This window comes from Struthio camelus, chromosome 16 (genome assembly GCF_040807025.1).
Source record: "Struthio camelus isolate bStrCam1 chromosome 16, bStrCam1.hap1, whole genome shotgun sequence".
Lineage (NCBI taxonomy): Eukaryota > Metazoa > Chordata > Aves > Struthioniformes > Struthionidae > Struthio > Struthio camelus.
The window spans coordinates 12,541,164-12,564,396 of NC_090957.1; the positions used below are offsets into that span (position 1 = coordinate 12,541,164).

The 23,233-nt window shown below is 53.3% G+C and overlaps 1 protein-coding gene across 14 annotated transcripts in view; it reads right to left on the bottom strand.

The window, feature by feature from the left end:
• Positions 1-23,233, bottom strand: part of GTF2IRD1 (GTF2I repeat domain containing 1) — a 103,548-nt gene that overhangs the window by 7,236 nt on the left and 73,079 nt on the right. For 8 of the 14 annotated variants that reach the window (XM_068910345.1, XM_068910339.1, XM_068910336.1 and 5 more), the window contains 10 exons: positions 21,590-21,679; positions 20,240-20,299; positions 18,083-18,148; positions 16,116-16,299; positions 14,587-14,645; positions 14,315-14,377; positions 12,715-12,798; positions 11,387-11,570; positions 10,818-10,846; positions 4,407-4,454 (listed from right to left, as the gene is read on the bottom strand). In XM_068910345.1, the coding sequence (XP_068766446.1) occupies positions 4,407-4,454; positions 10,818-10,846; positions 11,387-11,570; positions 12,715-12,798; positions 14,315-14,377; positions 14,587-14,645; positions 16,116-16,299; positions 18,083-18,148; positions 20,240-20,299; positions 21,590-21,679 (867 nt within the window). The remainder of the gene's footprint in view (positions 1-4,406; positions 4,455-10,817; positions 10,847-11,386; positions 11,571-12,714; positions 12,799-14,314; positions 14,378-14,586; positions 14,646-16,115; positions 16,300-18,082; positions 18,149-20,239; positions 20,300-21,589; positions 21,680-23,233) is intronic. The other 6 variants (XM_068910347.1, XM_068910340.1, XM_068910342.1 and 3 more) reach the window with 1 other exon arrangement.

A 23,233-nucleotide genomic window follows, 5' to 3' on the forward strand; every position in this document is an offset into this window, starting at 1 on the left:
CACCTTGTGTCACCTTTTAGAGCTGTGCAAAGTAGCTATAAAATGCTGCCAAGTCTGCATTTGCCACGCGCTTACCCAGCTGATAGCATTTTACATCCACTTTGCGGTGCTGTAAATGACTGCAAAATAGGCAAAGCAAGAGAGACTCAGGCCCTTAGTGCCACAAATGCTCCCACAAGTGATATCAAGGAATGAGATAGCAGTTTTATAGCTCGGCTCCTAAGTACAGTATTGTTTTATAATACGCCATATAATCAGCTTGGCTTTACTAGCTTTTTTAATTATCCTCATCATGCCAAACAGTTTCTTCCCTATTCTCTCATTTTAAATGACGTGACTGGGTCAGTAGATTTCTCCCCAGCTACTCAGCATCCTCGGGCAGGCTCCAGGAAAAATGACTGCATTCAATACCTGCCCCCTTTACAGCTTTCCCACCCCACAGATCCAAAGGACCAACTAGGAAAACCTTCTCCACCTCTCCCCGCGGTTCAGCTACACGACCCTGCGACACGCAGCTAGACCCAGCGCCCGAGGTGGGCCAGCACGCGGAGACGCGCCGGCTTTGCGCAGCACCGGAAGGGCGCTCCTGCCGCGAGGAAGCGGAGGCCAGCGAGCGGGCGGGCGCCTCTGTCAAGATTGCACGGGCTTTTCATTTGGCTGCTTTTCCACAGCCTGCTCAGCGGAGAGGGCAGCCCAGCAGAGCCGGCAGGGTGGCAGCGCCGCAGTGAACCTCGCGGCGCCCAAGGCAAGCATTTTCGGGGCTGCTCTGCACCCTACGTAAGCATTTCGGGGGGCTGCTCTTCCTCGGCGCAGCTGCAACACAGGCGCTGGCCCGGCAGTCGCGCTGCAGCTTGGCGTGGGGACCCCTCGCACGGGACTGCAGGCGTTGGGGGACGCTGGGCTGGCGGCAGGGGACGGCTTGGGGACGGCCACCCCGCGGCGGGACAAGCGAGCGGAGCCGCAGGATGCCGCAGCCCTGAGCCCCCCCTCCCGGCGCGAGCCGAGCCGCGAGCCTGGCGCCCCGCGGCGGCGCAGCTACCCAGGCTGCTCAGAGAGGCTGCTGGGTCTCCAGCCGCCGCGCCGAAAACAGCGGCGGTGCCGGCGGCCGCGGGCAGGCCGGGGAGTGCCGTGCCCACCCGTGCCCGGCTCCGCGGCCCAACGGCCGGCTGCCTCCCCGCCGCGGGGCGGCTTTCCGCATCGCTCTCAAATCGAGCTGAGTTCAGCCCTTCCGAATCCTTCAGTTCTGGTGCTGCACTAAGCGTGAGCTTAACAACAGCAGTAACGCTCAGAACAAGAAGAGACGTTAAGTTAAATCTGTTTGCCTCGCCTTTGTGCTGCCCTCGGCTGCATTTCCGAGGTTGCCGAACAGCTACGTGGCTCGAAATCCTGTTTTAAGTACAAGCTGACCATCTTGCCCGAGTCCCTGCCTCCCAGAACCGGGGCGTCGAGCAGAACGCCAGCGCCACCGGCCTCGCAACAGGGATCCCGCCGTTTGGCAACCCTGCCAACGAAGGGGGGTTATCCTGAGTCTCTGCACCCGGCTACCGCAGGCTACGGCCTCCCAAAAGCTGCTTCTCTGAGCAGCTGAGCCTGGAAAGCAGCAGTTTGGTGGGTCCACGTGCAACTAGGAAGAAGGGAGATGTTTCTGTGAAGGAACCTCAAGGCCAAGTAGCGCTTCAAATCCAGAAACTGCAGCAAAGGAACTGGAAAGGCGTTTAGCCAAAAATAAATAGACTAGGATAAAATAAAGCCAAACAAAGTCCCCGAGGAGGTCTGGTTTCAAGAAAGAAGTAAGACTCTCCTCTCTGCCACCAGCATCCGGGTGCCGTTCCCGGGGCTGTGGCAGGCCCAGGCCACGGACCGTGGGCTCCCTCTGTGACCTCCTCGTCATTTATGCTCAGTTCCTTGGATGTCTATATGCAGCCGTATGGATGTATAGATGGTAGCAGACAAAGAAAGAGACATCAAAATGAAGTGCTTTCTCTTGCTTCATTTTGCAGTGTTTCGATTTCTCTGAGACTGAACAATGCCGAAGCTCTTTCCTTTCCCCTAACGCTCCAGGTGACCCCAAATACAAGGAATAAGACCTGAATTTTTTTTTTTTTTCTGCCTTGCGGTGGCATGTGTGATGGGGCAGGACTCCTGAAGTCCCATCCCCTGACACCAGCTCACGCTATCGCAAAACGAGGGGACCTCAAACTGAGCACGCCCAACAGAGAAGGCAGAGAGGAAGCCCGGAGGAGCGCTCCGACGCCACCGCGGCCCCTCTCCCGGCACCGCTTCATTAGAGCAGAGACGCGGCTCCGGGCACAGCCGCTCCGGTGATGCTTCAGCAGGTACCTGCACTGCACCACCTCCGTCCTCAGACGTCTTTGGGCGAGAGACATCTTGAGCTATCGTTTCAGACAGCTGACACCGTAAAACGGTTGACGCAAGGAGGCCAGCGGTGCCCCCGGCATGAGCTGCGCCCCTATCGCAAAGCAGGATGAGGCACGCTTTCCGGTTCAGTTCTGCACTATCCGCTTTTCTTTTCTTTCTTTTTGATTAAAATAAAATGCAGGAGCCAGTTTGGTGGGTTTCTTCGATCCTGCTTCTTGGTCCTGAACCGAGGACCCCAGTTCCCTCCACATGCACTCACATGCAAGCAACCACATTTTTAAAGAACTGTTTGCCGCTTTTCAGCAGGGCTTGTCGGAGCTCAACATTTCTTCTAGCAACGCCAAGTCATACTTAGCGGGCATTAAAAAATGGATTTTAGGCATCTGTTAATAGACAAGAGGATCCACAACGTAACCTATTTTTCTAGCGACTTCAAGAAAACGCAACAAAACCAAATCCAACGTTTTCCACATAAATAACGTCTATGTTTGCAATGCCTGTTGATGCCACGCGCAGAGACCTGGTCTCCACGGCCAAGCGGAGACAGCGTCTGCGGCACGGGGCGTCGCGCAGGCGGGAACGCAGGGCAGAGCCGCCCTGCTCCCGCGGCCGAGCTCAGCGCCGCCAGCCCTGTCCGGCCGGGGCCTGGGCTGCTCAGAAGGGGCGAGATGGCTCAGGGTCCGCTTCGTGGCGATGCGCATCCGTCCACGGGCTCCTCTCGCTGCTCCCATCACCCTCAGGAAAGAGGCGACGGATCAGCCTAGAGCTGAGCATTAACCCCTCGTCTTGCTCCCGTTAAAGACGGGGGAGAGGCGGTTCAGAAAACCCGTTCCTGTTTTCTCAGCAGATCAATACGTCTCTCCTCTAACGCTTCACTTGGCGACTTATGCTTACGCCAGCGCTAAGCGCAGCCACAAACGTGCCGGGGAACGGCTTGGCTACGCCAAATATCAGCAACGCCCGAGTCACTCATAACGCAGCGGCACCGGGGTGAGGGAAGCGGCTGGCGATCTTCCTGGCGCTCAAAGTAACCATCCGCCATCCATCGTCTACGCAGCGAGGGCGCCCCCGCTCCCCAAATTTCCATTGACGAAATAACCATCACCCAATGTACCTTGCAGCGGAAGCGGCTCAGATTTTGATACCCTTACTCGCCAGCAGGCAATCCCTTCCTCAGCCCGCAACCCCATTCGCTTCAAAGAAACCAAGCTAGGTAATCGGCACGCGTAAGGGTATCAGAATTTGGCCCTGAATTGTAAGAGGATAAATACGCGACTCCTCTCGTCTTCCAACGTCTTTTGTCAGAGTGCAACTCAATTACACCAGGGTGCATCTGGAACAAACCCGCTAACTGTAACGAGGCTCTTCCACAGCGACACAGGTTGAAATACAATTAGAATTAGCTCGACATTTGCATGTTTTCTAAGTGTAACGATAAACTTGCGGGAGCATGCAATTAACATCCAGACCCGGGGCCAGAATCGCAGCTGAGACGAATAAGCCCGGCTCTGCCCAAGCCAGCTGCACTGATATACCTTGCCATGCAAGAGATGCAAAGCAGGCAAGCTCTGCTTTACTCCTGTAAATTACGGCATATGTTAAATCCACGGGTTTAATCCTGCCCTGCTGCACACCAGCTCCGGCCCACCGTATGCATTAAAGCAAAGCCAAGAATCCCCCAAACTGCTTGTTGTGAATGGCACATGGACTTTTTAACAATTTAACTGCTTGGACACACGGATGAGCGAAGCGTGACTTGTCCGGGCAGTTTGTCTAGAGCAGAGCTGGCCCTGATGCCTGGGGACTGCAGCGACAGGGGCTTAGAAACGCATGTAGGATTAATAACAACCACCACACACTGTTAAACACATCCTGCATCGCTCAGTTCTTGGTATCACTGGGAAACAGAGCAGGGAGGAAAAAAATACCTGGAATTGGGGTGTTTTAAGACATTTTCATTCCCATATTAAAACACAAGCGCGTTTCTTGTCTGCTACCATCTACGATGCATCAGCTGAGCTACGTACCATTCAAGGCAGCGTACGCTTTTTCCAATGACGTTATCCGTCTAGGGGCTACAGCACGAGTTAAAAGAAGAAAAAAAAAAAAGAGAGAAAGAAAAAGAGAGCAATGAGTGCTACAGCTTGGTTTTCTCGTTCACAAACAAAAGCAAAACCCAGGATGACTCCGTCCTTAACAGCTTAACACCGCTCTGGTCCCGAGGCCCTCTGGCATCAAGGTCGCTTCAGTCGCCCCCCCGGATTTCTGCTGAGCTATTTTCGCTGCTCATCCGCGCGGGGCACGTGCGAGCGCCGGCCCCGCGGGCGCCCCGCGCGCCCACCCCGCCGCGCTGGCGCCTCGCGCCGCCGCTGCCCTTCCCGCGCGCTCGGGCAGGCCGAGGCGAGGGGCAGAGAGGGGTGGAAGGCGCCGCGCGCGCCGCGTCACCCTGTCCGGTCCCCGCTCCCGCGGTCACTGGGGCGCCAGCGCTCACCCGCGCGCCGGATAAACCCACGGCGGGCACGCGGGGCGACCGCGCGTCCCCCAGCCCGGCGCCCGAATCGCGCCCCGAGAGCGAAGAGAGAGCTCCCGTCGGCAGATGCGACACCCAGAGCAGCCCGTCGAAGGCGAGGGTGCCGAAAAAACGAAAAAAAAAAGAGAGCAAATTTCACCAGAGCGGGGGGAAATTATACGTGCAACGCATGAGAGCCGCTGCCTTTGGGTTTTTTTTGCCAGCGCTCCCAAAGCGTCACGGAAACGCTACAGCGCGGCAGGAGTCCCCGCGGCCGGGGGAAAAGGGGAGCCCTGCGGAGATGCTGCCTCCAGGCACCGGCTACCGCATGGCAAGAGATATCAAAGGAAACGGATCCCCCCGGGGAAAAAAACCAACGGCAGCAGAGCTCGGACCAGACTTTCCATCACGGGCCAAACAAAAACGAAGCGGACGGTTCAGAGAAAGCCGCCGGTTCGGGGGGGAGAGGGGCTGCGGGCGCCGCCGAGCGGGAAGGGCGAAGCGAAGGGGAGCGGGGGGCGCGCGTGCGAATTCGCTGAGCGGGGATACGAGCAGGCCGAGGCGTCTCAGAAAGGCGCTTGAAGGCCAACGCTTCAAACGAGCTTCAGCGAACCGGCCGCGGCAGCAAACGCGATAAAACAGCTCTGCCCGGGACACGCTCCCCCCAGCCCGCGGGGAAAGCAACTAACCCCCGCCGGCCCCGACCTGCGGCCGAGGGGGCTGCGAAGGCCCTGGCGCGGCCGTCGTCCTTCTCCCCGCGGCAGCGCTGACGCTCTGCGGACCGAAACCCGCGGCGGGGCCGCGACGAAAAGGGGCTTTCGGGCTTCGAAGACGCGGAGAACCGGCCGGAGCAAAGGGACTCTGACGCCACCGGGCCGCTGCCCTCCGAGGCGGGCGAAGACGCGGCGCCCGCGCGCGGCCGAGAAAAGCAGAAGGAAAGGCACAGAAACGGGTGGTCTGAACGGCCGAGGATGAGCGCTCGGCGCGTGGAGAAGAAGGCCTTGAAGCTACACCACTATTTACACTGGCCGTTTGATTTTTCCACCCTCGGACTAAGAACAGTAATCCGTCACCTTAGCACTAAAGAGAAATACTCATCCCGGATAAAAGGAACGCAGATAAGAAGGACAAACAATCCGACTGCCCTCGCGCGGGTTAAATAGGGGGACGGAGGGATGGAGAAGGCCCGAGGGCCCGGACTTCAGACAGCAAGCAGGCGGGAGCGCAGCACGCTCGGCTCGGGGCGCCCTCGGATCAAGCGCTTTTCCCTTCTCTGTTAGGAGATGCGAACGGGTGGCAGAGCTCATCAAAGTCTTGCAGAGGATTGTGCTCTTGTGATTAAAAAAAAAAAAAAAGGACGCCTGAATGTGTGGGTTTTTTTTAATTAAAGAACACTGCCTGCCCTACTTTATTAATTGGAGTACGGGAAATAATCTATCAGTGCGGTAGGGAGTTTGGGGAATAGGACAGATGGAGCTCGTGTACATTTTCAATCAAAGCGCATAAAAATTAACATACAGACAGATTTTTTTTTTTTGGGCCAGATTACTTATGATTGATATTTTTTTCAAAGGCTCAAATTAAGCCTGTTTTGTATCTCCGAGCCTCAGGAAAGAAGAAAGGAGGAGCGGGCACTTTGCAGCGCTGGAATTTCCACCCCGCTCTCCTGCTGCTGCTTCGACGCTGAAAGCTCGTTCCGTTTCCAAAAGCATTTTGAAGGTCTTTTGCGCAGAGCCGATAGCATCGGCAGAGAGAAGACAAAAACTGGAAAACAAAATGGAAATCTCCGAAGAGCAAGAGAGCTGTGCTCGCTCAGAGGGCTCTGCCCAGCGGCCCCGGGCCCTACGCCCCGGGGGCTGGTCCCACCACTCTGCACAGGACTCTGCACCCCGCAGCTCCCAAATTTGCTTTGTTTTGGGTTTTTTTTCCCCCAGAAACGGCCTCACTCTCAAAACCATCTCCTTTCGAAGCCAGAAAATACAAGCTACGCAGGCGAGCGCTCCCGCCGGTCGTCTCGGAGCTGCTGTGACTTGGAGTCTCCCCCACACGATTGCGACCCATTAGGGGAGAGATACCACCTTGACAGCAAAATTACAGATAATCTCGAGAAAAAGGCGGCGAGGCGCTCGAGATCGCGTTTCCATCCTGTTAGCCGCTGCTGCCGTATTCCAAAAATTGCCGCCACTCTCCCCAAAAGCTGACGCTAACGAGGCCGGTTCTCCGCGGTCCTGCAGCTGCTTGTCCTGCTGCGGCAGGCGCCCACCCCGGCGGCAGAGCCGCGGAGGAGCTCAGCCCCGGGAAGCGGCCCAGCTTGCTTAGAGCAAACAAAACCCAGCGCTTGAACTTCCCAGGCAACTACTGTCCCCCAAAGTGGTCCTCAAAAATCTATATACACAATTTTCTTTCTCCTTTACAACGTATGTTATTCGCACAGGTTTTCGCTAAGCTGAGCTACAAAGGCAGAACTTGGAGCCCGTTTATAAAGAAGCCGCCTGGACTTTCTAGATCTTACTGGCTTCTGCAAGCTGCCTGGGGAGTAAATATTGCTTTTTAGTGTTCTTTTGCAAAATAAAATGATTTTCATTGATTTTCTGTTAATGCCAAGGATGCACTTCTCTTAGTCTTCATTTTACATAACAGGGTTTTAATACCCAAGATGGAGGTAAAAAGAGCATGACAACTCCCTTTATATTTCGCTTTTTATGATCTACAGCTATTTTGAAATTGTTAACTTTGTTAAGGCAGATGAAAAGTGATCAAAGCAAAAGCAGCAAACGTACCACTGTGTTGCTACCATCAACTCAGGTGTAATAGGATGGTACAGCGGAAGAGAGGTTAATTGCTGTCAGTGGGGATTTTGGGGGGAAAATAAAAATAGTCTTTTTATCGAAGAGACATTCCAGTGGTAGTCTTGCTATTATAAAATAATTTCAAGGTCTTGAACTGCCTCCTAAAATTTAGCAAAAATTTGAAATAGTCTATAACAAATTGAGAAGTCGGGTAAGAAAAAAATCACTCATCCATAACCGTTCTTATTTAAAACGTGCTGCCTACACCTAGAAACTGCGAGGAAGGGGCGCAGAGCCGGCGCTGTCTGGCTGAGCACAGAGCGGGGAGAGAGGAAGCAGGGATTGTGTGACCTCTTCCAGGGGCTACTCCAGTAATGCAATAACGTGGAATAAAATATTTATTGGGCTGTGTGCTAGTATGGGCAAAGACATGGCGTGAAGGTACATCTGGACAATCACTCAGAGGAAAAAAAAAAAGTTCTCCACAGAAAATAAAATCAATTTCCTCTACATCTCTATTTATCATATTGCGTTTCCAGCTGAGCTGGCAGGTTGAAATATTTGCCTTCTGATGTGCTCCTTGTTAATGGCATGATTTGTGTCAGATCAGTGTCCCTTAATGTAATTATACAGATTACTGCAGAGGAACGGAAAGACGAGATGTGGCTGGAGGATTGGATACATCTTTGGGTTACTCCAAAAGTATATCCCTATAATTCCGCGGAAAACTGGAGCTCTGCAACACTTGCGTTTTACCCTAGTCTCATTTAAGATCCAGCTGATGTGAACTGTCTGGGAATGTGGTGCTCTGGAACCAAAAGCTTTCAGAAAACATGAAGTTTAATCCAAAGTCCGTGGAGGCCTCTGGAGACCTCTCCAGGGACTTGGCTGGGCAATAAATCGGGTCGCACAGGATGAACCCATAGACTATGCCCTGGACTGAATTTCTCAGACAGCTCATCTTCTGTCAGAGCTGTCTCCGCAGTCTAACACCTTTTTTGCCGTTCCCAATAACGGTATACAAATGTTTTCCTGTCTGTCGTATTTTTCTTCCCTAAATTGTGCCATCTCCATGGAGGCTGGCCAAGGAAATGGAAAGCCATCAATAAAGACGACAACATTTTTTGCACCCATCTGTGCTCTTCCAACAGTTGAAATTACATGCATTTAGAACAGAGATGGGTTTTTAACCACGTTTCTAACAGCAAGCTAGCTTTTCCGGGAAGCTGGGAAGCAAGAGACTGAGTTATTGCAATGGCGCACGGGCAAGGAGAAGTTCCCTGCCAGGTGATTTCCGCAGTTCGGCTTCTGAAGCCTGGCAAGAGTTTGCTCAGGCTGTCAGCGGTAAAATTTGAGGATGGGATCCAGAGAAATGGATCTAAGTCCTACTGCACCAAGGGAAGGCACCAGCGCGGGAGCGCTGCAGAGGGCAAGGCCGACCTGGCGGAGGCAGGCTGGGGGAAGCCAACTCCTGGGACAAGCCGAAACAAGCTGAGTCGGCAACTTCGTATAGGGATTGGAACTCATTTACAGGTTGAAATAGGGAAAGCACTAAATTCAGAGGTGCAGAACTCAGCGGGCGACCGGACGCGTCAGGATCAGTGAAGATAACCTGCACGCTCCCGAAAACGGGGCAGAGGATTCCCACAGAGCTTGAGAGGAGCTTTAGCTTCATGCGCCCCAGCACCCCTTTTCCTCTCCGAGCACAAGTTCAGCGTCCGCCCTATCGCCCTTCGACACGACCCTGAAGAGGCCACGAAATCCCCGGCTCACGCGACGTTTCAGTGTGACCTGCCGGCAGGAGGCGGCTCCGGCCGGCGTCCCGGGGCCCCGCGGCTCCACGCTCACCGCAGCAGAGGGACGAAGGGGACGGGTCTAGCGACAGAAATCGAGGGGACAGCAACGAGCGCTGGACACCCGCTGCCAAAGCCACGCCAACCTGCGAGCACAGCGAAACCCGCCCTTCCAGGATGGACAGATTTGAGGGCGCTGCAAAGCGAGGCCGGCTGTTACGCTAACCTCTCCAGGAGAGCGGGGCAAGAGCCATCCTAGGAAGAGCCTCGTCTTGCTTGGGATGAGCAGCCCCAACGCTCCCGATGGGCTCAAGACCTCCGCGGCCCAGCCAGCTTCGACAGCGAAACACCCAGCCGAGCCACGAGAGCGGCGGCGACGGGGCCCTGGGTCTGGAAACGTCGCCAAAATAAGGGGGCAGCAGGTGGGACGGAGATGGGGATGCCCATCCTGCGGGCATCAAGAGAGGTTCAAGGCCTCTCGCACACCTTCCACTGGGCGTTTGTACAGCGCGAGCACGGAAACACCGACATGAGCTTGACGTTTTAGTGGTCAACGCCTTCCTCCCGCCCCCAACGCCTGCATTTCTGGTTTTCCATCCAGTTTCGCAGCAAGAAACAACTCACAGAAAGCGGCGCAGGAGAACCGAGCTCTTTGCCACGCGGCCGACGTGCCCCCCCGGGCGCGCTCGACCTGCCCCTGCTCCCCGGCACCCGTCTCAGCAACAGCTCCCGCTCAGCAAGACCCACCCAGGGCGGCAGAGGAGAAACGGGGACTTAACAGAGCCCGCCCGGGACACCGAGTCCCCGCACCCTCTCCCCGGCCCTCGCCCCCACGTCTCACGCTGCTCTCCCAGGCCTGGGACGCTCATAAACTGCAGAAGACTTTCGTTTTCACTGCGCTGCTCAGGGCTTCCTGCAGCCTGACAACCAGCCCTGCCGCAGGCAAAAGCAACCTGCTGCTTCTGCTCACGCGGCTCCTCCGGTTCATCGAGTGGCCGTGCCCGCCGTCACCCCCGGCCCACCTCCCTCTCCGGGGAAACCTGCCAGCTACATGCAACAGATATTCACTTTTAAGAGCGTGTACTTTCTGAAACGCACAGCCCCGACTCCTGCCCTAGCTTAGCTCTTCCAAAACGTGGGTGTTTCAAGGCAACAGCACGCACGTGGGAAGCAGAGGCCAGCTGTCTCGGTCAAGGGAAACGTCACCCAACGCAGCGAACGCGCCAGCCGGGCAGCCCGGAGACGCGCCGTCGGGGCTGACGACGCGAGCGCGCCCCGCCGCTCCTGCGGCTCCCTCTCCGCCAGCAAACACTGAATCACGGCGCTGCTTAGGCAAAAAACTCTTACCGGGTTTGGGGATGAGTCCTTGAAAAGGCCTGTAAAAAATAAGGAAAAAGGGAGATTTAACATGAAACACCAGCCAGCGGAGGCGCCTGGCCCTCCCGCGCGTCGGGGGGCCGCGAACCAGGCTCTCCTCGTCTCCCAGCTCGCGGCGGGCGCCTAAGCTCTGCTCTTCCTCCAAACCAGCACCGGTATTTCTTTTATCTCCAGCCTCTTCCAAGAGAGACGGGGATTTCTCTGCCCCGCTGTACAGCCGAGGGGACGGAGGCGCCAACGGGGCGAGCGGGGCGCCGCTGCCGCCTCCCCAGCACCCCCCTCTGCCCCGGGCAGCGAGCAAAAAGCGGGAGGAGCCTCTACTTTACGGTTCACTCCTTTCTGCCACGTTATCAGCTTCCAGCTTAATTAGGGCCCCTCGGCAGGCTGCAAGGCCGTGCCGCCAGGGAGGATTTACAGCCCTTCCCGGCTGGGGCCGGCGTCCCGGCCGGGAGCAAGCACGGGCACGGAAACGCTGGCCCGGCTCCTTCTCCTTCCGCCTGCTGCCAGGCCGGGCGGCGAGCCGCACTGCGGGAACGCACCTCGTCACGGTGAACTTGATTTTATCAGCCACGGCCAAGATCCTCTCCAGGTTCTGCGAGCCGAAGGTGCACGGCTTCCGGAAGGGGATGCCGGGGGGCAGCCCCTCGATGATCACCGACCCCGGGTTGCTCTTGATCCGCTTGTAGGGCACTTGCACGGGGTACTTGATCCCCAAGGCCTCGCCTGGAAGAGAAGCGAGGCGCGAGCAGGCGTGACGCCAGGGGCTCGGCGTCTGCTCGTCGCGCTCCCCCGTCCCCCAGGGCGCCGCACTCAACCGAATGAGCCGGCTGCTCGACGGAGCACGTCAGGCTTTGGGTCGAGAATCAACGTTTTCAGGCCGGCGCCCCGAGGACGACGGGAACGGAGGGGGTCGAAGGCAACGGCGAGGGCGCAGAGCGGCAGCACGGCCAAGGGCGGATGGGGCGGCACAGAGGCCCGATCGGCTCCCGGGAATGGAGGTGCCCCGTAGGACAGCGACCCCACCGCGTGGCAGGAGGGATGGAGATGTTGGTGCTGCGTGCTTGAGGACATTATCTGGACAGAGTTTCCACTCCGTATCCTCTCTCTGATGTTTGGCTGCGGGACTACAAGGAAATGCCCTTGCTTGTTGGCTGGTGGGAGCAGATACCTGGGAACCTGGGCAAGAGTCAGTCTCACTCTTGTCTATACAAGGAGGATAACAGCATCTCTCTACCTTGCTTGATAAATAACAGATACTCTTGAAGGAGGCCCTAAGACCACCTTGCAGAGCCAAGTGGGCTCCCTAAAAAGCCTCCAGGCGAATAGGAAGTGCGTTATCCACTCGTCTCTGATAGCTCCTCCGAGCGCTTGCTACGGTCCCTCTTTATTCTCCTTCCAGCCGCCTCCGCCTCCTTCCCCTCCACCCCTTTTCCAGGCGTTCAGACAAATCTCTCTGGCTCTACAATGCTCCGCTAATGAAATTAGCATCTTTGTTCTTCACGGAAGGGGGAAAAAAAAAAATCTGTCTAGGAACGGCAGGCAGCACTAACAAATGCTGTATGCTCCTAATCACGAGAATCTGCCTTGCTGTGTAAGAGCCACCTACGCAACACGAGCCTTCGACAAAAGGCACTTATTTCCCTCCCCGGGAAAGAGAAACATCATCCTCTCCTAATCCCCACTGGAGCACCATGTCCCACATGCGCCCCACAAAATAACAGCCGCTCTGGATGGGCAGGGGAGGTTGAATGAAACCGCCTGCCCAGGAGTTATCAAAGAGAAATCGAGGGGACGGGGACAAAAAACGAGGGAGGAAAAAGATTTAGGGGAGAGGGGAATTAGAACAACGCCCACCCTGCTTTCTCACCGTATTTCTTATTGAACAGGTCCTGGACTTGTTCCCTTAGTGTGTTAGCAATGTCTATTCTGGAAAGCCTGGCATCATAATTTTCTGTAAAATAAAGAAACAATTATGGACTTCTGCTGTTAAATTAAAAGGCACTCTGTGACTTTTAAGTAATACAATTTTCTAATTATAGGAAAGTCCTTATCTTGCAATTAGCTAATCTCTGGAGTAGGCCGTTCAAAGTCCTTAAAAATAATCTAAACAGAAATATGTCCCCCTCCCCCCCATTTGCTACGAATAAAAGCTGCACGAAATCGAAGATTCAATTGCGATAATTACTGGCATTAAAACAAAATGCAATCAAAGGCGTATCCAAAGATCCTTTGCTCTCCACCAACCCTCGCGATGGCTGCTTGGTGCCCATGGGACCACGGATCGCCCCGGTGCCAGCCAGGGAAAGGGAAAAGTTGCTAGGAAAAGGGGTGCTCGAGCTCTGCGGTGCTCTTCTTTCCCATGCTCCTTCCCCAACCACGTGCTCTAAATCCTCAGTTCTTCCTCCTTTACGCTTTCAAAGAAGCAACGGCTTCAAAAGCAAAGCCACGGTGGGGGAAGGCGAGCGGCGTGCTTTGCGCGACAGGTCCTCAGGAAAACCGGGCGCAAGGTCTGTGCTGGGCTGAGGACGAGCCCTAGATAGGATTTATACAAACATCATCTGGGTGGAGAAGTCACAAAAAGGCAAACTGCGAGGCTTAGAAGACTTAATTATGTGTCTCGCAAGGTCAGGTGGCAAGATAACCAAAGCCGTTTAACCAGGGCACCACGCAGAGCACTTTTCCCGTCGCTGCTCTAGACCTATGAGACTGCCCGCCCCAGCAGCACCTGGCTCCATCTTGACTTTTGGCTATCTGGTCTCTCCTATCCTCTCACCCTCTCTCTTCTTTTCTCCTTCCCATCCTTGCCTTGAGTTTCTCCTCTATCAACCTGCCAAGCCCCAACATCTCATGACTGCTCCTTTTCCGCCTTTCTGTTTCTTTATGCAACACTGCCCTGGCCTGCACCCAAATGGCACAGGCTTTGGGTGGAGAACGCGGCAAGCGAGACAACGAGTTTGGGGCCGAAGGCAGCAGGACAGCCTGGGGGCACATGTGCCGGCCTCTGCTCTGCAGCCAGCTCTGTCCAGTCCCGGAAAAGTCACACAGTGTTTCAAGGCCTGACTGTCCCCACCAGGGAAAAGGGGATGATAGAGGGTCCTACCCTCCTTGGGGTGCTGGGAAAAGATGACTGCAACTGCTTCACTGGTGTCTGCAATGGGCACAGATACTGGCTGCGATCTGGGTGTACGTCTGTGCACCCGTAGTGGGACTAGCTCTTGTTCTGCAAATACCACTGCTTGGTCACTCATTAAAAAACAAACGATGACCTATCAAGCCTTCCAGTCACTTTTTTCCCCCCACCAGAGAAACAAACTTCCTATGTATGGTTTATTTTTTCTCTTTGTTCAACAAGAGCTCCATGGGCTAACTCTGACCAAGCGTCCTCTGCAGCCAGTCCATGGTGGCTCTGCAGCGGCCGGCATACGGGACCGCGATCTGCCGGCTCACAGACCCTGTCCGTGCCTCACCTTGAAAGCCCTGTCTCTTCACAGCGTCATCCACGAGCGAGTCGCTGGCGTCCCTCTCGCCGGCTGCCGAGACAGGGGACATAACAGCAATTAGGGTTTGCTGCACAACTGAAGCAAGAAAGTGATTTCCAGAGGCCCCGAATACCAGGGCTGTCTTCACACAGGCCAAAAATGACGTGGCGAGGGAAGGAATGACGGGCTGTAGCAAACGCTTCCATTCCCGTTGCAGCTCGTTATTAATGGCCTGGCTGCTGCACATTTCGGGACCCTACCTTTGGCTCCTGGGCTGTCAGACGCAGTCTCCTTAATTCCCTCAGCCAGAAGCTCTGGTCTGGAAAACAGCGAAAAGCAGACAAAGCGCGAGTGAGGTGCCATTCCACTAAACCATCAACATTTTACTACTCCATCTATCACCTAGGATAACACTCCTACAGCCACAAACCCACTAAACATATCTGGCTAATGCAATTTTAAAGCTGCTGCAATACAGCAAGGGAACTTTGGAAATAATTTTCATGCTGACAGACTCTTTAGGGAGCCAACATAACACTCTACAGGATAAGATTAAGCTCACAACGGCTGAGCGTCTTAAATCATCTGCTAGGAATGGTTATGAGACGTAGCGTCCCCTGCCAGGGAGCAGGGTTCTCCTGGCCAGCGCTGCCCAGAGCGGCCGAGGGCGACCAGCGGCGCCCGCCAGTCCGTGCCTGGCCGAGGAGCAGCCACGCGTGCCGGGAGAGAGCAAGCACCCACACCGACCAGCACTGCTTTTCAACGTACTTTGGGTACAGAAAATGTCTCTTGGGCATCTAATGACAAAAACACATAGAGATCTGATACCAGGACTGGCTACAAGCCCTTCAAACCCGTGTTAGAAGCTATGCTGCAAAGAAAAAGGCCTGGGAATGGGAGAGGATGGGGAGAAATCCCAAACCCGCTGCTGGTCTTGCACGTGAATTACCGGTCTGATGCCACAAAATCTCCATGCTCCCAACTTCTATTTTCTATTTCAGCTGCCAGCCAGAGTTGATTACATTGCCTCTCTCTGTAAGGGAGAAGTTTTTTCCGACATTGCTGCTGGCCAGAACTGAATCTACATTTGTGAGCCAGAGGACACAGAGCCTGGAATTACTCAGAGCAACAGCAGAAAGCATCTGAGACATAAAAGCCAACTCACACCTGAAGTCTGCAAGGCCAGAGAACTTGTTTCTTCTCACCTAATCAAGCTTCAGTGCCTCAGTGGCTTTAAGTTAAACCCATGAAGAAGAGCAGATCGGACCGCTCAAGCAGAACAGGGTTGGACTGAGGTAGCATTTGGGTGAGAAACCTCCACAAAATATCTAAAGGCATTTTGAAATCCAGGTTGCTTGTGCTGGATACTTTTCCTCTGCCTGGGCAACAGCAGGGAACAGCACAGAGGCTGCACTCAACTCTTCCCTCCGCACAACAATGCTTTATTGAGATATCAAAGATGTAAGCACCAGCTGAGACCTGAATGCTAAAGGTCTGTACCCTATTACCCATCCTTTGGTATTGCCTTCTGTTAAGGCTGTGCTTTTGCAAAGGCAAGTTGAAAAATAAAAAGATGAGGAGACAGACTGACAACAATGCTGCTCCCTGTTGGGAACAGCTCCAACAAGGTAATGTCATTTGATCGCTTTTAATCAAGCAAATTCATTGAAGGTGACCAACCGATGGATGTTTTCCATGACATTTACTGAACAGCTGTTGCAGCCCCAGACGCAAAAGCGCCAAACAATAACGTCCTCACCAGAGGTTTTGGCTAATCGACCTGCCTTACCTTTTAATGACAAACTGGATGTTGTTGCTAGCTTGCAGGATCTTCTTCAGCTTTGCAATTCCAAAGCAGTTTGGACGCCGCAGTAAGATGCCTTCTGGCAAGCCCACGACAAACAGGTCCTCGGGGTACATCAGGAACTTGGAGTAGGGAACTTTGACCGGCTCTGAAATTCCTATGGCTTTCGCTGAGTGAGGACCAAATCTCATTAGTTGGTTAAACCTCCAAGTGGAGTGAAAGGAAAACAGTCATGGTACATTGTGGCTGAGTTTCATTACTCTATCCGCGGATGCAGAGTGCCCTAAGGATGCGAGGAAAAATCTACGCAGCAATCGGGAGCTGTCTTTTGAATTTGCTGGTTTAATGTAACCTGCCTCTCAGTGACATTCTTGTCAGTAGAGCTTTCTCAAAACGCTGCAAGTGTCTCTTCACAAGAAAGAGGGGGGCCCCATGTCTAAACCTTCATCTACATCCCTCTGCAGCTGCCAGACTTTGGCACGGTGGGCAAAAGACGAGGCAAATCAGCTGCGCCGCCACGGCACCGCAGCACCTGAGCACTGCTCGGTCGTTTGCCCTACCTGCCACGGGAACTTTCTGATGAGAACGCGCATCTCTTAGAGACTGGCCTGAAAACATGCAAACTCATTACATGTAAGGCTAGACTTTCAACTGTACTGCTTGGCATCAACAGCTCCCAGTCCCCAACCCCTGAGAACACACCTGAGCTTCCCCACTGGCCACTCAACAGGGCTTCTGCTTGGTCTTCTAAACTTTGTCAACAGGCAAATGGGCAGCCACCATCAAGTAACAATTTTTGGTCAAAGATGAAAAAACAGGATCAAAACTCATGCTGAACTTGGACAAAGACACTCAGTCTATTTCTAAACTGGGAACAAGCGAGCACCGGGTAGCAGCCCATCGCTCAGCCCCCAGCTTTTAGCTTGTATCACCGGCACGCAGGTCTGCTCAGGGAGCATCCCAAGGACAGCAAGACCAAGCAGCTTCAACTCATCTTTCCAACAGGCTCCACTTATTCTGAAGATTCCTTCTGATCTGAAGCTACAGTTTTCAAAATCAAATGAAATGCTTCTAAGTTTAGGAGAAAAACCCTCTCCTCTTGGACAAATCACCTCCATATCCAATCCACTTACAAGTCCTCAAAGGAATGCAGGGCTTAACATCTGCAGAAAAGGTTTTCTCATCCAACACAACCGAAGCCCTCGCTGCCACGAAGAGCAATTTTCCTTTTAAAGAAAAGCCCAGAGCAGCTCAAGCAGCCCGAGGGCCGCAGCTCTCAGCTCTGCCTCTGGAGTTTCTCGTGTCGTCAGCCCTGGGGACACACGAACAGAGCCTCATCCTGGCTCCCGACAGGCTGAGAAAACTTTCTGCCAGCTCTGAAAAAGCATGTGTAACTTCCCTTGCATTTTTTATCGGCTATGCAAGCTTTTTAAAAAGGGCAGGGACGTTACATATACATATTTTTAACTGCACCCCCTCAACACCCTCCTGAACTCAATTAAGGGATGAGGCAAATCCTTAGGCAATAAAAGCAGGTAACACCCTGAGGGCTGTTACGCAGCCCAACACTATACACTCCCCTCCCGCGTCATGACACCAGCCGGGGCCGCTGAACAGAAAAATCCTCTCTGATGATATTTCAGACAACTGGAGGGGAAACCGCTTCAGCCCTTTCCCTCCGCAGGAGAAGGACTGAAGGTCACCGAGGCAGTTCCTGGGCAGTAGCCAGCTAAAAGGCATCGAGGAAGCCAAGAGGAAGAGTTGCAATAACAAGGCCCAGTGAGACTTCAGATGCATTTGTAAGCCCGGCAGACAGCAAATGAACAAATTAGATTGCACCTTTAGTCAGCAACTGGTTTGGAAATAGTAGGTGACAGTTCTCAGCAATTAGAAGCTCCCTAAGGCAGAGACCAGCACTCAGCTTTAAGAGCATTTGTTAATGACAATCTTACCATATCTGCTGTTGAACAAAATCTCAACTTGTTTCCTCAAATGACTTAAGACATCCCCTACACCATCTGCAAAAAAGAGAGAAATACACTGAGAAATCAGCAGCCTCCGAGGCGAGAAGCACACAGCAAAGACGAGGATTGCCTTGGCCAAGCCGGTGACGTATCCTCTCGGTGCCTCTGAAATCAGTGCTGGCCCTTGGGCAGCTGCCTCCAAACCCATCACCCCAGCCCGCGACAACGCGCAGAAACACTGGCCATGCCCCACGCTTGATAAAGGAGCGGAAAAAAATCAGAAGGCTTTTGCAGGTAGCAAAGCTTGCAAGCCCTCCCAGGCCAGGCAGCCCTTTCCAACCTTCCCCCATCTGCTGCCACCATCCGAGTCCCTGCAAGGCACCGTGAGACCGGCACGATGCTAAGGTATAGGTGCCATCTGCAGTGCTGCACTGGGGCAAAGCAGAAAGCCTGCGGTGCTAACAGGCACGTGGAAGGGCAAAATAGATTTCTTAATGAAAAGTTTCACATCCGTATCAATAATCTTGGTGGTAATGTGACTTATTTCAATCTTGGTGGTGATGTGACTTATTTCCCTTCTCATGCTGTATTTCATACGCCTAGCAGTGGACATAAATATGTATTGATATCCTTTTATCTCCCTGTCAAACCATATGACAGAGATCTAATAAATAGAAAAGGCTCTGCTTTTCTCTGGAGATCCTCCGTATTTTCTGCCCACGTTGCTGTGGCCTGTCTCCCCCGCTGTGCGCCACCGGTCAATATTTCCGGGACGAGGACTGGTGCCTGTTATTATTTCTCCAGCACGGTGCTGTTCGTTACACTGCAGTCCTTTGGCTCACTAAAGGCAGAGAAATGCCTTCCGCGGAGCAGCACTAGCAACTGTCCACGGACCTCTCTGCTGCCTAGCAGCCAGGCGAAGAAAAAAAAAATAGAAAATTCAGATAAAAGTCACCAGTAACTGGAGACAGGTACTAAGATATAGACCTCCTCCTCTCGCATTCAGCCTTAGAGTCCTGTACAGGCATAGTTTTTTAAGACAATTAATAAGGGACAATGGGCAGATGGAAAGTAATTGGGAAGAGACAACGGGATCAGAGCAGCTCTACTACCGAGGTGCAGTGAGTATCTTCTCCCCAGGATTTGCTTTGTATTGCACCGCATCTCCAGGCCCGCTGGGCTCCAGGGCCACAAGCCACGTGGTCCCCGGGGACCTCCCTGCAGCCCAAGGAGGCAGTTGTGGGTGGCGGAGGTGCAGCGTTGGCCCCGGTGGGCGCCAGCGCAAGCATCCCCGCTCCAATATCAGCGCTCGGGGCATTAACAGCACGGAGCGATGCGCGTACCTACAGATGGCGGTCCCAGCGAGGGCGTTCACCAGCCTCCGCAGAAATTCACCGAAAGCACGGGAGGGGGAAGTAAGGGCTCAACTACAGATTTCACATGACCTCAATCAAAGTTTGCAATTTTATCACATTCTTCTCTAATCTTGCTTCTCTCTTCCCATGTGACCGTGTTTCAAAGCTAGAAGACTTCACTCTTTGACCCACTTAGGAGTGAAAAAGCCAAGGACGATCTGAGCAAAGCTGAGAAGTTTCGTTCCAAGCTGTAAACAATTATTCGCGTTTTTGTCGCTCGTTTAATCTGCGCGCAGCAGCGGCGAGGAACGCGTCCCTGGTGCTGCAGCTAGCCCAGGGCCCTCCTTGGCCACGGGTGAGCCTCCTCCTCCGAAGGGCTGGGCAGTGCCGCTCGCTTGGAGCTGGCTCCCACTGAGAGGCAGCTTCATCAGCAAAAGCAACGGGCACAGGATCACGGAAACATCCCAGATATCCATGAGAGGAAACCATTTCATGGAAGATGACATCTAACCTGCAGCCCTACCTCTGGCATCAGCGCTGGAGGTGTGAATGCACTGGTACCCTCTCCCAGCTTGGTCACACGTGCCACTGGGTGACACCAACACACATCAGCTGAGCATCAGGCCCCCGAAATACAGAGGTGCCCCTCTGCACTGAGCTTTTTGGCAGCTGAATGTTTTGCAAATCATTAGGAAGCCCATCAGCCACAATTCTAAGCACATCTGTATTCCTCAGGCTTTTAACACCCTGGCGGCGTGTCAGACAATGCTCGGGCTCATCGCAGACCCACCTGATCCTTCCATCTGCTTTTCTTCGTGCCGCGAATCCTCACTGGGCCCTTTCTCCGTACCTGCCGGGGAAGAGGAGGGTTGGCAGCACCCGCAGCAGAGTGTGTCAGAGCCAGCAAAACACCTCCTGGCATGTGTGGGTACGTGCTCGAGCAGGGAGGGAAGGGGAAGGTGCCACCACGGCGCTTCCCGGCACAGGCAAGTTCGGGGACAGTGTTTGCCTGTTGACAATACAAAGCTGGAAGACCCAGGACGTGCTCTTGGAAACGCTTTTGCTTGATCTCCAGCAAGCACCTTGTCAACCAGGTGCACAAAAGTAGGACTAGATGTGAAAGTCAACGTTTTTGGGAAAAGCTCATGAATCTACTTCCCCACAGACCATCTTGCATCCCATCCCTTCACCAGCCTCTCCTCATCACCCAGCAATCACCCAACTCTCCCCCTTCCCCTTGTTAAACTCTCAACATCCATCGCCCAAATGCAGGCTAGGGCTCTCGCAATGCTGTGCTTGCTCCCCTTGAGGATCCTCTGCCCAGTAGCACGTGGCATTGCAATTGCTATGATCTGCACTGTGGCAGCACCTAGGTTGCAGAGTAGTAGCCCCATGTGCTAGGAGCAGCATAAACATAATAAAATATAGTCTATGTCTACATGATCTGCCTCATGTGAGAGCCAGCCATAGCACGCCAGGAGAAGCACGCAGGCGAGGACTGGCTGTACCACAAACAGCGGCACAAAACACCTTACTGGGGAGAAAAACATTTTTCTGACAGGTTTTTTTGTGCAGACTCTCAGACTGCTTTTCCTTTTGTGCCTCGTTAAGAAAGCTCCAGAGTGACAAGGATAACTGTTTGGCCAGGATTTTAGTTGAAATATGGCAATTGGATCTGGCGGTGCCTCCCCTGTGCCAAGGGTTAGCCCCCTCCTCCAGCGGAGCACGGACAAGGGAGACGAGCGGGTGCCGGCAGTCTGGCTGCAGGGGGTATTAGCACAAATCCAGCCGCAGCAGCAGCTGCAGTTAAATTTTTCCGTTGTGGATGGGGCAGGTGAGCTGGGGGTGGCAGCAAGCCCCTTCCGGCGGAGGGGTAAGCCAAGAGCGGCAGGGCCGTAACCGGGAACGGAAGAGTCACCAGACTTGGGCTATCGGCGCTTCCGGTTTGAACGTGGGCGTTCACCCTTAGGTGATAAAAGCTTAGCGAAGGCGGAGATGTCAGAGCACTTACTGGGATCACAACTCAAGAACAGGGCTCCTGACTCAGAAATTGTGGCTTATAACAGATACTCTGCTGACTAACACATGCACGAATGCCAGGGCCTCTGCACAGTCTCCTGGATGCCTTAATTTTTATTACCTGTTACTGTTTCTAGGACGTAGTTCGACTCCTCTGAAGCCATGTGTGTGGTTGCCGGGTCATGCATTTCTTCTGAACCGGGCGATCGGTCTGTGGACAAAGCACCAAAGGTAGTTTGTGCTTTGCTGACGGGGGCAGCACCCCTCAAAACCCTTCTCGGGAGAGCCGGTCCATCAGCAAGGAGCAGGTGAGCACCACCCCACTGGCACGCTCGCCCGCGTGGTGCTTGGGTGAGGATCGCCGGGCAGTGTGGCAGGCACGGGAACACCAGACGCTGGTCCATGGGCCGAATCCCTGGCTAGCAAATCTGCCCGCTTCCTCTCAAATGCCTACGAGGCAACGCCAGGAGCTCTTCCTAAAACACATCCAAACTCCCAGACTGAGGGAAAAGAGCATCATCTGCAAAAGTTTGTTCCTAAACTCCACAGAAGGTGAAGAGCAAAAACAGTTCAAAATGACTTAATTGGCTTAATTCCATCTAGCTACTCAATTCTGGCTTAAAAAGTGAATGCTACTTGACTTAACTACTCCACCTGGGGAAGACCACCCTACTAATTTGCTGCCTTCCTCCACAAAGTAACACCTCCTCAAATTTCTCTTACGTTTCTACGTATGCCCTCTTAATTTAAACCTGTGTCCCCTAATGCTGGACTCTCCAGTGCCCTCAAAGAGATATCCAAATTTAGTTTTAAATAAACCTTTAGCTAGTTTAAATACTTCAATCAGGTCACTATTTAATCACCTTCTTGCAGGATAAATAATCCAAATTTCATCAATTTCTCCTTGTACATGAGTACCTCTTCTCTATTAATCATCTTCAAGGCCCTAAGCTGTACTCACTCTGATTTAACTATATCTATCTTCACATAAGGTAATAAAAAGTGGATTCTGGGCTTCAAGTGCAATCTAACTAGCCCCAGAGAAGTGATAACGCCTCTTCCTTACACGTCCTGCCAGCTCACCACGTATTAACTTTCCTTTCTCCCATGACCCGCCAAGTTGAAAATTAAAACGTTTGATCTAACAATATGCCTAGCTCCTTCTCCCTCCTCTGTATTAACTATATGTTAAATCCATTCCAGTATAATTCCAGTGTGACTCCCTAAATATCGTCATATTAACTTCAGAGCAATGGGGAGTGGTGCAATTTGGCTGCAGTTCAGACCTGCACAGGCTCTGGTCAGGCTGGGTATCATTTCTACCCTGAGCATCATTGGGCACTCAAACACATCCAGAGTCATGTTCCCACTCGAATTCTAGTGAGATTATTAATTAACGTTTGTAAAGCACACTGAAAATGCAAAGTGCTAACTAACCACTCGATAAGTCCTTACAGTCATCCTATCATTTGGTACGCTATCCAGCTCAGGTAACAGCTCTAGAAGCAGCAGCCCAAAGGTGGTTATGTCTTAGGAAAACTAATCTCTCGGCTGGCCTGCGGGAACTTGTTTCCATGCTCCGTTATGCCCTACCGCCATGGACCACTCGCAGAAAGGAACTTGGGGAAATGCCTCAGTCTCACCAATTCTAATAAATTTTCAGCACATGCTTAAAATTAAATCTCTTTTTACGAACTCTTTTTTACAAACAGACTGTTTTTTCTAAATTAGGGACCTCATCAAAATACCGCACACTTGCTGTCTG